The 15,507-nt window shown below is 40.8% G+C and overlaps 1 protein-coding gene across 1 annotated transcript in view; it reads right to left on the bottom strand.

The window, feature by feature from the left end:
* Positions 1 to 1,460: 1,460 nt before the first annotated feature.
* F5 (coagulation factor V) overlaps positions 1,461 to 15,507 on the bottom strand; it is a 64,087-nt gene continuing 50,040 nt past the window's right edge. The window contains exons 17-25 of the mRNA XM_076831581.2: positions 13,504 to 13,683; positions 11,367 to 11,483; positions 10,499 to 10,570; positions 9,707 to 9,810; positions 9,123 to 9,278; positions 6,997 to 7,141; positions 4,445 to 4,596; positions 3,045 to 3,227; positions 1,461 to 1,673 (exon numbers count right to left, since the gene is read on the bottom strand). Of these exons, the coding sequence (XP_076687696.1) occupies positions 1,527 to 1,673; positions 3,045 to 3,227; positions 4,445 to 4,596; positions 6,997 to 7,141; positions 9,123 to 9,278; positions 9,707 to 9,810; positions 10,499 to 10,570; positions 11,367 to 11,483; positions 13,504 to 13,683 (1,256 nt within the window). The 3' untranslated portion in view covers positions 1,461 to 1,526. The remainder of the gene's footprint in view (positions 1,674 to 3,044; positions 3,228 to 4,444; positions 4,597 to 6,996; positions 7,142 to 9,122; positions 9,279 to 9,706; positions 9,811 to 10,498; positions 10,571 to 11,366; positions 11,484 to 13,503; positions 13,684 to 15,507) is intronic.

Here is a 15,507-nt window from a genome sequence, read left to right as displayed (position 1 = left end):
TTAACCAAAAGAATGCAACAGAAGTGAGGCAGCACCTGTTCTGGGTCCAGCCTTCCAAGATACTGGAAGCCTCTGTTTCCTAATCCTCAAACACCTGCTTATTGGGCCTGAACCACCTATAAAAAGTCCACCTACCCTGTTGGAGACATCAGAAGACACGTGTGGAAGCCATGTTGTGAGGAGAAGACCTGAAACTACTTGGAGAGGATGAGAAGACTCAGCTGAGCTTCCTGATAACTCCAGCTGCAGCCTTTGTCTTGCCTTTCTGGCCAAGGGCCAGTTACAGCAGGAACAGCTGCTTTTGAGCCAGCAGTTTAAATAATGTGTTACAGGTATAAGCCTTCCCTTAGGTGAACCTGTGAGGAGACAACGCCAGCCAGAATGAAGCCAAAGTCACGTGTTTATTTCTCCCATAGTTATTTTAGTTTTGCTTCATGTCTGTTTTAGGCAGCTTTTTTGCTGGTGTGACTAAAAGATTGACTAGAACAATTGTAGAGGGGGAAAAGTTTATTTGAGGGTGCATGGTTTCAGAGGTCTCAGTCCAAAGACAGCTGGCTCCATTCTTTAGGGCTTGAGGTGAGGCGGAAGAGTGTGGTAGAAGGAAGCGGCTCACATGATCATCAGGAAGCAGAGAGAGACTCCACTCATCAGATACCAAATATATACCCCAAAGTCAGGCCCCCAATGCCCCCTCCTCCAGCCACATCCTACACACCTTCAGTTATCACTCAGTTAATCCCATTAGGGGATTAATTCACTAATCATATTAAAACTCTCATAACCCAATAATTTCTCCTCTGAACCTTCTTGCATTGTCTCACACATGAACTTTGGGGACATCTCACATGCAAACCATAACAATGTCCAACAACTGTTTGAACATTAATTCTTGCAGCCAGTCCCAAGGGAGACCAGGACAGATTCACAAGTTCAGTTGGACACTAAAATCATGTTTCTTTCTTTGCTCATGTAGAAGGAGCAGATCATCATCATACAGGAAAGACTGGGCACTTTAGACACCTATCATTTCACATGGCAACATTGTCTTTCACTCTGCTATCAGGAGCAACAAACCATTTTTAAAAATCCTTTTTCCTTTGCGAGTAAATCATAGGTTTTTTTTTAAGCAAAACAAAAGAATAAAAGTTTTCCAGGTCTATAAAGTAATCTTTCTTTTATTAATGCATATGGGATTTGAAAAAGCTATAATGAAGCATATTAACCACATGAATATTTCTTTATATAGAATTTTTAATCATTGTGAAAGATGTCATTTTTTTGTTGGTTCATGATATTTCCCCATCTGTATTCAAATGAATGTAGAAATAATAGCCACTATCTCATTGAATGACAGCAATGAATTGCATTATAAAAATTTCTTATATAAAATTTTATTCTCTAATAGAATAGAAAAAAAGAGAAATAATGGGAAAATGTTAATATTTAAAATAGCCATAAAACACACTGTCCACTCTAAATGATTGGAGGTTTGAAAGAGTCTCTTCTGGGTTTTCAAATAATCAGCTCTAGTAAATGTCACAGCCAAAGAGCTCCAGGCGAAGTGCGATGCTTTGGTTCCATGTCTTAGGAATGATGCGGATGAACCTGGAAATGATTGGTGGATTGAAAAAATTCTTAACATGTCCTTTGATATTACTGTTTCCTTCAAAAATCTGAAAGAAAAAGAAGAAAATCTTTAATATTGGTATAATTAGTATAAAAAACATATACATTTTAAAAAACTTATTTTCATTGAAACTGAGGGCATCAAACAATGCCCTCACAGAGATGATCCTCAGTCATGAAATCCCAAGCCAGGCGGACTCCTTTAAGGATTCACACCTGGGGAATAGAGAGGCAGTAATAAAATAATTAAAAATTGAAAGAAAAAAAAGGATTTTTCATTTCACCAATGATCTGAGTCAAGTGAAGAAAAATAAATCTGACATGGTGCTGGGGAGTAGCTGCAAAACCATCTCTGCTTGTAGCCCCTTTGTAGCTGTGTGACTTTGAAGAAGTTAGTTATATTTTCTGATTTTCCATTTCCTCTTGGCAAAATGGGGATAATAAAATTCTACCACATGGAAGATTTAAAAATGTACACATGACAAGTGCCAGTAGTGTCAGGTAGTGAACACCAATAAATGATTAGCTATTACTAACATTTAAAATATGGCCATGCATTTTTGTTCATCTTTTTTAGAATATTCTCTATATTCTCAACTAAACTGTCATGTAAGGTTTTTGTTTGTTTGTTTTATTTTGTTTTGATCCTTGGCAAGTTCTCCAAGATTGACACATACTGCAGAAGCTAAGTCACTATTTGGTTATGGCAGTGATGCTTACTAACCCTGTTATGAGGACAACCTCATATAGTGAGAAATAAAACAGACAACCAGGGGTTTAAAAAGTGAGAAATGAGTACAAATTCATTAACAGAGATAAGTGCTGAGCACCTGAAGAGAATTCAGTAGCTCTCAGTCCCTCTCCCTGGGTAGCTTCTCATCCTGGCTTTAGACAAATTCCCCTTCCTGGAATACTAGGCCCATCTCGGTGGTGCTGACTCTGGTAGAATTTTAAACCACCTATTAAGATGTAAGAATGTAAAAGAGCAGCTAATCTTGTAGGAAAGCTATTCTCTACATCAGAAAGGATAATAGTTGTTTGTTCAATAATAACATGGCATACAAAGCTTTATAATCTTGGGCATTCAATCAGTCATAAATACCAAGTATATCTAAGGCAATGTTAATGTGGTGTCACTTCACAGTGGAAGGCTTTCTGGATGCCTTTGCCATCTTTCTCAATCAGAACTAAGTAAGCCTCGTACCATCCCCTGGTATTTTGTCTTCACTATTTCACAAGTGGCTCAGTCAAGGCAAAAAGGTGATGTGCTTAATCCCTGTTCAGACACCAGGCACCAGTAGAACTAGGATTTGGAAGACATAAAGACGGACATGTTGGTGCATATTTGTAAAATGTGAGGTCCTATTATCCTTCTAATCATGGCCTAGTTTTCAGAATGCTTTCTCTTGCCAAGATACCTTGTCCATTATGGAGGATTTCTGCCTGTAAGGTTTCCATTCCACACCCTGGTCACTATAGTAGATGGTGTAGCTTTTCACATACATTTCAGAGGACAGAGACTTGCAGCCCTGTGTTACAATTGCAGTTATCTTCTTGATTTTGAGCAGATCAATTTGTAACCACTGTTTGTTGTTGTTAGCCTATGAAATGATAAAAACACATGGATAGGGAATATGTTGCAGCCTTTGCTTTTTTAAACCAAGATATTCAGAAATGCACAGAGTATTTCTTTTATGTCTTACCCTTAGGATTCATTGTCTTTTAGAAGCCTTCCCTGTTCCTTCTTGTTTTTTTCACAACATATATAAATTTCTATTGATGTATTTTATACAGTGTGCAATAATTATTTACACAATAATTGTTTTAAACCTTACTGGTTGAGGGCAGGGACTTATTTAGTTTCATTTCCTGGTATTCACAACAATGTGAGGAATATAGTTGGTGCTCTGTAAATAATTGCTGAATGAATGCAATTAATTTTCCTTCAGAAAATTGTTAAATTATCTGAAAGTATTTCCTTAAGTGAGTTTGTTTAAATACTCTGATGGCCCAGGTGGCACACACCTGTAATCTAGCTGCTTAGGAGGCTGAGGCAGGAGGATGGTGAGTTCAAAGCCAGTCTTGGCAACTTAGCTAGACTGCGTCTCAAAATGTGTCTGTGTGTGTGTGTGTGTGTGTGTGCGCGCGTGCGCGTGCATAAACACACATATCTGTATACGCATATACCCATTTCATTCTAGTAGAAGGTTAAACGAAACTGTTCCAGAATTACAGATTTAAAATGACAGAACTAAAAATTTAAAATTAGCATTTCATCTTTGGGTTTCATGACAGCACAAAGACTAAGAACAAGCTATATTAGAGAGCAAATTTTTTGAAGGGGTGAAGGGTGGAGTAACAAGGTTTACAATGTACAGGTTTAAAGGATCATCTGGGAAAGCTTTGGGTGATAGCTGTCTTTATTTTTTATATTACTATAATGTTGTCTAAATCAGGAACTGGAAACCACTATCATGCATGAGCATTTTTGTGATGTATGTGGCTGCTTTCAAGCTATAATAGCAGAGTTGAGTATTATAAGATAGAATGAATGGCTCAGAAAGCCTAAAGTATTTTCTATCTGGCTCTTTGCAGAAAAATGTTGTCCCCTCCTGGTTTAAGTCAAGGCTAGAGCACAAACCACAGAGACGAAAGTCAGAGCTACAGCTAGTGATTAGCAGATGTCCTAGAGTCTCAGACCTAGGATTTTAATCTGCAGAGACAGGAGAGGAGACTCCTGCTGCCCCCTGTGCTGGGGCCATTGTTTTCTTCTGGGGCATGGGGGAGAACACAACTCCATTTTAAAGGTCTGCATCACCTTGGCTTGCCAGGCATTCACACGGCCCTGGGCATTAAGACGGGCTAGGGAAGGCTCCCAGTAATCTCCCCACCAAGACTTTTTAAACGAGGAAGCAGTGATTTGCTTGTTTTCTATCTTTCCACTTTCCATACCCAGAGGTGTGGAGCATCCTGTCAAGAGAAAAGGAACATGATGAATTATATAGCACCAATATCCCCTGCATGGCGTTTTATGCTGCAGAAGAAATAGCATCTAAACCAAGTGACAATAAAAACATTAATTGCAACACTGAAATTGAATCTGTGCTAAACATTGCTCTTGGGCTTTAAGTGTATTATTTAATGTTCATAATATCTCCATTTTACAAAAATACAGCAAGAACAGTAACTTGCCTAACATAACACAGCCAAAAGAATTAGAAACTGAGTTTAAACTCACTGTGACGCCAAACACCATGTTCTAAATATTTAAATTCCCTTGCTTCCTTCATTGAGACTGAAATTTCAGTCTTTGCTTTGAGGCAGACAGTACTCTGCACTATCCCTGTGTTGTATGTGCTGTACAATGACCTTTTAGTTAATGGCCAACTATGTGTGCAGAAGGTCCCATTAGGTTATAATGGAGCTGAAAAATTTCTGTTGCTTGGTGAGGTCATAGCCCTCAGTGTCATGACACAGCATGTAATTCATGTATTTGTGGTTATGCTGGCAAAATAAATGACTGTTCTGCTGATTGTGTAAGAGTACAGTGTATACAATTGTGAACAGTACATGATATTTGATAATAGTGACATTTACTGGCTTGTGTACTCACTTTTTACCATTATTTAGAATGTACTCCTTCTGTGTAATAAAAATAGCTTACTGTAAAGAATATGTCATGTTGTGCTGGCAGCAGCTGCACACATCTTTTTTCTGCTTCTCGTGATGCAATCAAAATGGCATCAAGTGATTGGCTCGTACCATCTAGTTTGTGGAAGGATGCTTTTTGAGGTTTTAACAGAGACAAAACTGCCTCATGGTAGATTTCTCAGAACATATCCCTGTTGTTAAGCAATGCATGGCTATATGTAGAAAACACTCTGGTTCTCCTAACAAACGCTACAAAGAGAGTACAACAAATCCTTGGTAGTGACCATTTAGTATTTTCCTATCAACTCTTTGAGTGTGACTCATTTTATGCATCCTTTGGAATTTTGCCAAAGTGTAACTTGAACTTCCCAGGTGCCAGGCTATGTAAGGAGCATAGCTAGTGAGTGAACCTCACTGATTGCCCACCCTGGGATGCTTTGTTCTTGCTAGTACAACATGCACTCATATTTTAAAGTGATACCTTGCTTTCTGTGTATGTGTGTTGGGGGGGTATGTATCGATAGTTGGGGGTGGGTGACAAAAATCGTAAAAGGAACAGCTACTGCGATGCTAATTATACACAAGAAAGTGAAGTAAGAACAAAGTAATGTTTCTTACATAGAAAAGAGATGTCTTAAATAAATTAACAGAATTGAACGTCAAAGGGTAATTTGACTGTATAATCTGAACAAATCTACAATTTATACCATTTACCAAATGGAAAGAAAAAGCCCTAGTGATTTACAGAACTGTTTTAAGGAGTAATCCTGTCTGCACAAAAGTTGTACTTTATATGGAGGTGTTGAATCCTGGGCTATTTGGACACTGGCAAAGTGCCCACATCCATATCCCTCATGACTGTCAAGTGTATACTGCTCCATTATCTGCTTTGATAAGAAAGTGATTCCAAGGTTCAGCGGCTTTCTCCACCAAGAGTCCCCGCTCCTTACCCGTCACTAGGGAGTGTGCTATAATTTCCACCAGGAGTGACCCAGTGAGTTTCCCATGTGCCTATGTTCTGACACCTCCACCCCAGTCCTGGGGGGCCAGCTGGGGTGGGGTCAGGATTAGCCAAGTCTGGGCCAGTTGCTTTATTGGTTTAGCTCAGATTGTTAGGAAGATGATATTATTTTCTTTATGTGCTTTGAAGTGGAAAATGCTGGACTGTACTGCTTTAAGTCAGAGAAGAATAGTTGATAAAACTCTAAGCATCCTTGCTGAAGTAGAATTTTATTATTACTATTTGTGATTATCTAAATTTTTTTTAAATACCATTGGTCTTTTTACATCTCCTAAAAGACAGCAGCTTACAAAGAAAAGACTTGAGTACCTACACAGGTACGAAAGAAAATAGAGAATGTGATTATGAAGTTGGAAAACAGATTTCAAAACATTCATTGAACAGAAAGATACCTTAGAAACATGGTCAGATACTTTCATTACATAAAAGTCAGTGTAGCCAGGAAGACTTTGGAAGAGTCAAACTTTGAATCTCAAGTATTTCTTGATGATAATGGATTGATGGAGCTAATTTCAACCTAGGACCCTACCATGGTGGGTCACTAAGAGTTTACCTGAGAGGAGTCTCTGATCATGGAGATTTTTCTGGAAGCCTAATTCATGGAAGAGATCTAAGAATTCTACTTAGAATTGGAGGCACAACCCCCAATCTTGAGCCCTAGAGATTCAGTGAGAAGATAATGCATGGTTGTGCCTTACCGTTGACCTCACAACCTTGCAGCTCCAGTCGAAGGGTAGGTCTGTTATAGGATCTTGTTGGAGAGATCCTTATATATCTAGCCACAATAGGTGGATCAAACTTGTTCTCTTTTATTGTAGAGGCATCTGAATTGCCATCAAAATACTAGAAGAACAAAGGAAAGATCAGTCACGTAACAATTCTCAGTAATTTTATAATAATATTTTGATCTAACTTAGTATTATAATATTAAGTTTCATGGGTCTGAGTCATTTGAATCAATTTGATCTTAAAATATAATTGACTTCTGCTGGGTGTGGTGGCACACACCTGTAATCCCAGTGACTTCAGAGGCTGAGGTAGGAGGATCACAAGTTCAAAGCCAGCTTTAGCAACTTAGTGAGGCCTTAAACAACTTAGTGAGACTCTGTCTCAAAATAAAAAACAAAAAAGGCTGGGGATGTAGCTCAGTGCTAAAGCACATCTGGGTTAAATCTTCAGAACTGATGATGATGATGATGATGATGATGATGATGATGATGATAATAGTAATAATTGACTTCCACTTCAGGAAGATGGAATAGATGTACTTTGCCTTGTTTCCTCTGCTATATACAACTAAAACCCCAGGACATTGTACATAAAAGAAACATAAGAAGACTCTGAAAGGTGGAGAAAAAAGAACAGACTGACCAGGGTTCTCAGGGCCCAAGGAACAACATGGAGTGGGCTCCTTGAGTTTCCTCTTTGCCTCATATATCCCAGTCTGGAGGTGAAGAAGTTGGTAAAGTGGAGACACCCTTGAGCACAGACAAAAAATCACCCAACAAACCCCTGCTTTCTGTAGTCAAAGTACCAGGAAGAGGCAGCCTGGCAAAAGTTTTAGACAATGACTGTTTTATAGAAGCCAAACACCACAAAAAAACAGTGGCCCCTTCCCCACCCACAACAGCCAAGGCTGAATGGGAAGCCATAGACTTAGGGTTGTGAGACTGAGGAGATGAAAACAGGCTCTGTCAGTGCAGTCCCTCTGACTTAGAAAGGGACCTATCCTACAAACACCTCTACACGCGGCTTAGGAGCTGGAGGAAGTGAGCCAATGTATTAAAAACAAAGTATCCCAACACACCTAATATGAGCTAGATCATTTGAATATCACTATAACCATTAATGAAATTGGATTTATGATTTTAAAACTCCAAATGAAATCCCCAGACCCAGATGGTTTTGCTGGAAATTTTTACCAAATGTTTATAAAATTAAGACAAATTTATAGAAATCTCTTCACATGCTCACCAGTTTCTTCTGAGTTTGGTATTACTGTGATAGCAAAAATAGGCAGAAAAAAAAAAAAACAACTTTACAGTGATATCCCTCATGAGTATAAGTACGGAAATCCTTAAGTTACAGACTCAACTGCAGTCTGTGTTTTCCTCCCAGTGTGGGTGAATAAGAACCATAAGCTAAGATTTTCATGATTTAATCTGTTATATGACAACTAATTTAGTCATTAGAAATAGCTAAATGATAATGTAGAAAAATAGTAAATAGTAGATGATTTACACAGGATATAAAATGAAGCAGATTCAAGGTTACAGGTGTCATAATGGCAGACAGGTTACTGGTGTCCTTGCACTCAGGTCACTTCCTCTGGGGAGTCATTGAGGGCAGGAGGCAGGAGCCAGGGCTCTGTGCCCAGCTGGGGATAGTCATGCCTCAGGCATGGCCCCAAGTGCCCTTGAAAGTCCTGCTACCTCAGAGCATCCTTGGCATAACCCTGCTGTTTGCTTCAGGCACATTGAAATGAAGAACAAAATAAAATCAGAACTCTTGGTGGCCAATTTCTAGCATGAGGGTCTTGAGGAATGAGACCAGACATTCCACACTGCTGTACATTGTCTGCTAATCTGATACATCTAGGTGCTTTATTTGATGATAAAGGGATTTTTTTTTTCAAATTTTGTGGGGTTTTGGAGTTTCAGCAGCTCTGCTTATCCTTATAGACCTATCATGTCCCCGCATTCCTCCATAGAACTTTTAGAAAGCCATTCACATTTCTAGCATCCACAAAGATTATTTAAAAAGGGCACAGTCCTAGTAACCATGGGGTGGGTCTTGAGATTCAGACAGAAACGTGTATACAAACCATCACATTCTTGGTGCTGTTCCCTTTGAAGATCTGCCAGTTGGTGTGGTCGGAACTGTAAGCCACCTGGAACTCAGTAGTGTAGCAGGACTTGAGGTAGTGTTTGGCTCCTTGGGTCTGGATGCCTGTGACTACGACTTCCTTTTGCATGTCCACCTGGAGTGTAGGAATGCCCATGAGCAGAAGCCCTTGTCAGTGAGGCACACGTGGCCTGAACTGCACATGGTGCAGTCAGTTCTCTTCAGAGCTGACCTTCTTACGGTCTCAGCAAATTCATAAAATGGCTAGATGCAATCCATATGTGAGCACATGGTGCCTGGACTTGAACCCAGTTTACACCACTACCTATTTGTGTGACACTTTGGAAAGTTAGCTTTTAATCTCTGTCTTAGTTTTTCCACCTGTAAAATGGGATATTATTAGAACCATTCTTAGGTGGTTGATTTTGAAGATGTAAAGTATTGAAAATAATTTCTGTTAGTTGCTATTTCTGCTATAACATTGAAAGAATAACAAAGAGAATTATTAAATCACAGTCATTTTTTTATGATAGCAGTAAACATTATCAGGTTAATAAGACATACCTGGATCCAGGGCTTAGAGGCAAATTCTGTTGCAATTTTTTCTACACTCCAAGCATTATATGATCCAACATTGTTTAATCTTGCTAATTTGGGCTCCCAATAACCTAAATTCAAAAGAAGGAAAAAAGCTTATTCTGGATTTTTTGGGAAAAAAACCAATAACAATAACTAGCAGTTTCTTAAGTGAGTTAAATCCAGTGGAAAACCAGAGCCTTGCAGGACCTGCTCCCTTTAGGAGAGCAAGCAGTTGATAGGGTCCTGGCACCGAGCCAGACCCCAGTGATGAAATCTTGTTTCAGCCTGTGTTTGCTCAGCCATCCACCACCATCCACCCTTTCCTTCACACAGGTGAGGCTTGTATTTTCTCTGTTCTGTTGGCATAGCTGCTGCAGACTGCCCCTACACCAGGAAAATAAGGGTGGGACCCATACGGGAGCCTCATCGTCTTCTTGATCAAGGCCTCAGTCTTGGAAGGATTTCAGGCCGCCTGAGGAAATTTAGATGTCCCTGACCGAGTGGATGATCAGTAAAGCTTCTTAAATTGATGAATGCTTGGCATAGACAAGGGGCCTTATTAATGGAGACTATAACTAACAGGCCTTTAGCACCTGTCCTCGTGTACCTTCCACTACCAGATGAGCACCCCAAACGGAGCTGTCTCATTATGTTGTGGTAGAAAAAAGCCTGGAAAGGAGAACTGACACGTGGACAGTGTGGTCATGTATGATTCCACAGGGTGTACACTGCACAATTATAGGGTTGCCATTCACAGGCTATGACGTTAATACTCACTCAGATACTCAGAAGCCTTGATCTGTGAATCAGATATGACACCAGTGCTTAGTCCCATTGGCATCTTACATTCTATGAAAAACCAAACGATGATTCGTTTTTGCTTAGAAAATACAACAAAGTAAAAGATCCTTGGCTAGACATTATGATGGGTCGGTAACTATTTCTGCCTACTTTGTGTGGCATGGACTTAAATATGTTTCATTTTAAAATAGAAAGTGCACTAGCAAGACTGGTGCTTTAATTTTAATAGTGCCACCCCAGAGGAAAAGAACTGAAATCCTGAAATGCAGCTGGCTTTTAAAACCATTTCTACCTGCTTGGCTCTTAAAGTAAGCTATTTACAACTCTTAAGAACGATCCTTCGTGAGACTGTGTTCTTAAAAGTTGACCTGGAAGTTACAGGTTATCCACACACCATCAGGAGGAGATTGCCAGCCGGGGTGTGGCCTTACAGTGGTGCTCAGCAGGTGCTGTCAGTGAAGGTTTGAAGGGTGGCAGATGGAAACTGAGTCTCTTGAATTCTGACATGCCAAGTTCAGTGACTATCTCTATCATTTTGTAATTCCTGTTACCTTTTCCCCACTCTGTTTTAGGAACCTGGAGAACCTCTCATATATTTTTTTCTGGTGGAAAGATTAGGAGGAGGGATGATTCCCTAATTAACAGGACTGCCTTTGTTCTGAACCATTTGGCATGTTTTCAGTGCCATCAGACCTTGGCCTAGAACAAAAGCACCTCCGGCTACAAAATATGCCTTTGGCACAGGAGGGTTATCAGGATCAAACATTTGCAATCTGAAAGTTAGCAGTATTCTAGTAGCAGGCGCTCTCCTGCTAATGAACAAGATGTGGCTCTGGGGTTGTACCTTTGTCTATGATGAGAAAAGGCGTTTGCATGCCGGCTCGCTGGTTTTCTCCGACTTCTGTGTCCAAAAGCCACCAGCCAGGTTTTGATGCTTTCATTTCAAGAGTTTTAAACGTACCTCAGATAGAGAAGCAAGGGCAAAATTATACACCCAAAGATGAACAAGTTAATATTGTGATTGACAGCTTTCCAGGGGTCCTAAAACCCCCACATCAAGAGGCTGAAGCACAGAATTTGAGAGTTATCCATTTCTCTAGGCAAGCAAGTTGCAACTGACAGAATCAAAACAACTACAAAACAACAACACACATGCAAATTACTAAAAATGAATTACACCACACTAGAAAGCAACTTTCACTTATCTAATGTGATGTTACAGGTCATCCATGGACAACCAAGTTTCATAGTCCCAAGTATCAAGGTGACCATGAGTGACTCATCATCAGGCCTCAAAAATATTGTTCCTTTCCTTCCTTTTTCATCTCTTTTTTGTTTTTAAAATAAGAAAATAAAAACAAAACCCTTTCCTTATAATTTTCAAATTTTCTTAGAAGCTTATATAGATATTTACATAAATTATTTCAGAAAAGCACTGAAAGAATGAGGTTTATACAACCTCTGATTATTCATTCTGATACTTAATATCACCCTTTGCCAGTTAACATTGTACATAAATTCTGTTGAATATGATTTGTGGCCAGTGCCCAGATTATAAGTGAAAATTAGTAGCCAGTGGTCATCCCCATCAAACACACTGAACTGGGATCTCCAGTTCTCCTGCCTCCAATCAGATATTCAAGTTTGGAGGTTTAGATAACCCAGCCCACGCTGGCTGCTCAATCCTTGTTCAGAATCTTGGGAAGTACAGCTGATGTGCTAATACTTGGTGAAAACAGAAGCAGTAAGCTGGGCGCAGTGGCGCCCGCCTATAACCCTAGCAACTCAGACACTGAGGCAGGAGGATGGTGAGTTCAAAGCTAGCCTCAGCAAAAGTGAGGCTCTAAGCAACTCAGTGAGACCCTGTCTCTAAATGAAATACAAAATAGGGCTGGGGATGTGGCTCAGTGGTCAAGTGCCCCTGAGTTCAATCCCTGGTAGCCAAAACAAAACAGAAGAAACAGTAAGTTTGACCCAGTCCCTTTTGTTTCTGATCCTGATAGAGTGGGTCCTTCTAGATTCATTGGCCAGTCATGGAGCATAACAAACAAGAATCCCCTCCTCCCCTCCACCCACCAATCCAGGCCCGTGTGGATTTGTGGACCTGCATCTGAAGCAGAGTCACATAATGGTATCCTCACCCAAGGGCTAGCCAAGGGACAGCTTTTCACTAGCTCCTCAGACAGCTCTGTGGAGGGGAGGCTGCTTGGGAATTCCACCCAAGATCAAAGCCGCTGAGAACAGAACCTCTGTTTTTCATTGTCTGCATTTTAACCAGCTTCCTAGGTCTTTACTATGCCTGCTGACATTTGAGAATCAGTGGCACCCAGCACTGGTTCTGCTCACACATCTGCTATCTGAACAGGTATACCTACAAACAACTCATTGGTAAGTCTTCTCTGATAAACTGTGGTTTGCTTAAACCTACATTTTCTCATTATTCAACATATGAAAACCTATAAATGCCTTTGTTTTGGTTTAGCTTTTATAATCATTAACTAACAAACAAACAAAACTTTTATCTACAAAAATCTACATACAAGATTATGATTCCTGGACCCCAAACTATTAGGGGATAGAGCCAGGAGTAGAATTCAAGAATCCAGAGCCCTAATAAGTTTCTAGTCTCCCTCCCAACAGAATAAGCTTCATCTGCCCCAGCCCTCTAGGGTTCATATTGTCATCGGCTGGAGACCTGATCTGCTCAACAGACAGCAGCTCAGGAGAAACACAACGTCTCTGCTGAACCACATTGGGTCACACATTTAGCCGGTGTGGACTGCACACGTCATACACTAGCTTTTTTATACACTGTAAACAGTTTGGTATGTGGCTTTGCCTTGGATCTATGGCAGAACCCTGTGTTCTGACCCCTTAGGTAGTAGATGCACAGGGAGAGAAGGAGGGGGAGTTATGGATGCTAAGGTTGTCCTGTCCAGCTACTTCTTAGCAGGGACCTCTTCCACTGCCCAGATCTTTACCAGGCAGAAGGGGCCAGACCCCTAACTGGTGCTTCTGAGTGCCATGTTCTAGCAAGGTCTGGCCATGAAAGTGAACCACGTGAATGTCTTGGGAACTGCCCATGTTCAGCAGGTGCAACCTCACCCACTCTTGCTCGTACATTCTCAGACCAGGCAAGTTGTAGATCATCCCATTGATGGCTGAAACGACAGAGAGTTGCAATCAATTGAAACTTGTATGCTCCAGGAGGAGGTTGATAAGGAAATGTGAGGCAACATACTACTGCTCATCCTCCTCATTTCTCCACATTTCTAGCCCCACACAGGCATAGAGAGGGCCCTCCTGTGTGTCCTAAGACCAGTGAGAGGCTGAAACAGAGCCAGAACCTCCAAGTCCTTCTCCTGTCCTATGCACCAGCCTCCAGGAGTGCAGTGAGCTCCCATTCCAAGGTTACCCACTCTTCCCTGCAGTGTGCCTCTCCCTCTCTGCTTTACTCATCTATCCTTCACATTAATAGTGTAAATGTCCCTTTGCCACAAACAAATGGAGATCAATCTGGACAGATAATGCAAATCTGAGGTGAGAGTAAGGGGACATGCAGCTTGTCACCCTGAGGCCTCCTGAAGTCAGAGAGTTCCAGCATAAATCTGGAAGTTGGAGTTTAGCTTCAGTGTTCCCACCACCCATGGCCATTTGTGTTTATTTTCTGTTTGATGTGGTGGCTCCTCTGCCCTCTTCTCAGCTTGGGTGTCTAGGGTTCTCGAGCTATATTCACTCTCCCTCTAGTGAAATGTGTTTGTTTGTTTGTTTTAAAATCACCTGCTAAACTTGATCATCTTACAAATACAATACAACATTTTAATGATAAAACTTAGTGCTACCAAGCATTTAAGTGGAACAGAGAGAGGGAAAGTTTCTCTTATTATATTAAAGGAATTGCTGTGGAATTCCTTGGAGCCAAGTAAGGGAATTTTTAGAGTAGGAGCAGTTGAGATCCTTTTGGCACCCTTAAAATCACATCAGGTAAGGGGACAGCTGTGGACTTCCTTAGAACACCACCTCTTACCCCTCATCTTAACTCCTGTTTAAGAAATAGAGCTCACGAGAGTGAAAGGCATCTTGAGGGATGACTAAGGGGCACTTCAAACCTGTCCATCAGGAAACAGAAGTGAAGACCTGACACGATGGGTACTCATTAAATACTAAATAGAGCTGAATGAATCCACTCATTTAGTCACCAGTTCACATATTCACTGAGCATATTCTTCAGAGGAAGGCCCTGAGCTAGGAGCTTGGGACTCGAGCGGTCTGTCTATAAAATACCTTGGTGACACAGCATGGGGATACCACATTTCAGAGACTCAGACTGCTGCAACACGCTTGGGACTAAAGCTATTCCAGATGCTTTTGAGACTTTCTTAGATGAAATCAAGAAACAGTTTCTCCAGGGCAATTAGTGAGTCAAGGGCATAGCCAAGAACCACCCTGTCTGACTCTGCAGGCTGTGCCTTTCTAGAGGCCATGGTTTTCTAAAGTGTGCTTCCTGTTCCTGAGACCAAGCACAATGGGCTGGGGGGCTACAGCTGGTGGAAGAGAAGGGAAAGAAAGCTCTGCTTTCAGTCTGTTTTGTTGGTTGTCTCTCGCTCCACTCTAATTAATAGGGTCTTTTTAATATTTGAACTTTTTAACCTTTTTATGATCAGTAGAGTTCATCCTTAACCAACCGGTGAGCAGATAGTAAATCTTACTACTTGTCTGTCTGTACCTCAAAGTATGTTTATGGGCGATATCATTAAATTTCTTCTAGAAATAGAAGAAAGGTTAAAAACAAGAAAAGATAAAAGAAGGGTAGCTTGAGCACATGAATGGTAGAAGAGGGAGGAGAGACCCACCAGTCTTGCTGGATGGCTGGAGGTGTTGCATATAATGGATTTTGTGTGTTTCCTTAAGCAACAGCAACTTGCTGGTTACCCTGAGTGATCCACTTCCCACACAGGTCCTCAGAGATCAGAAATCTCGAGCCA

This window comes from Callospermophilus lateralis, chromosome 13, assembly GCF_048772815.1.
Source record: "Callospermophilus lateralis isolate mCalLat2 chromosome 13, mCalLat2.hap1, whole genome shotgun sequence".
Lineage (NCBI taxonomy): Eukaryota > Metazoa > Chordata > Mammalia > Rodentia > Sciuridae > Callospermophilus > Callospermophilus lateralis.
This window is presented reverse-complemented; position numbering and strand designations above follow the sequence as displayed.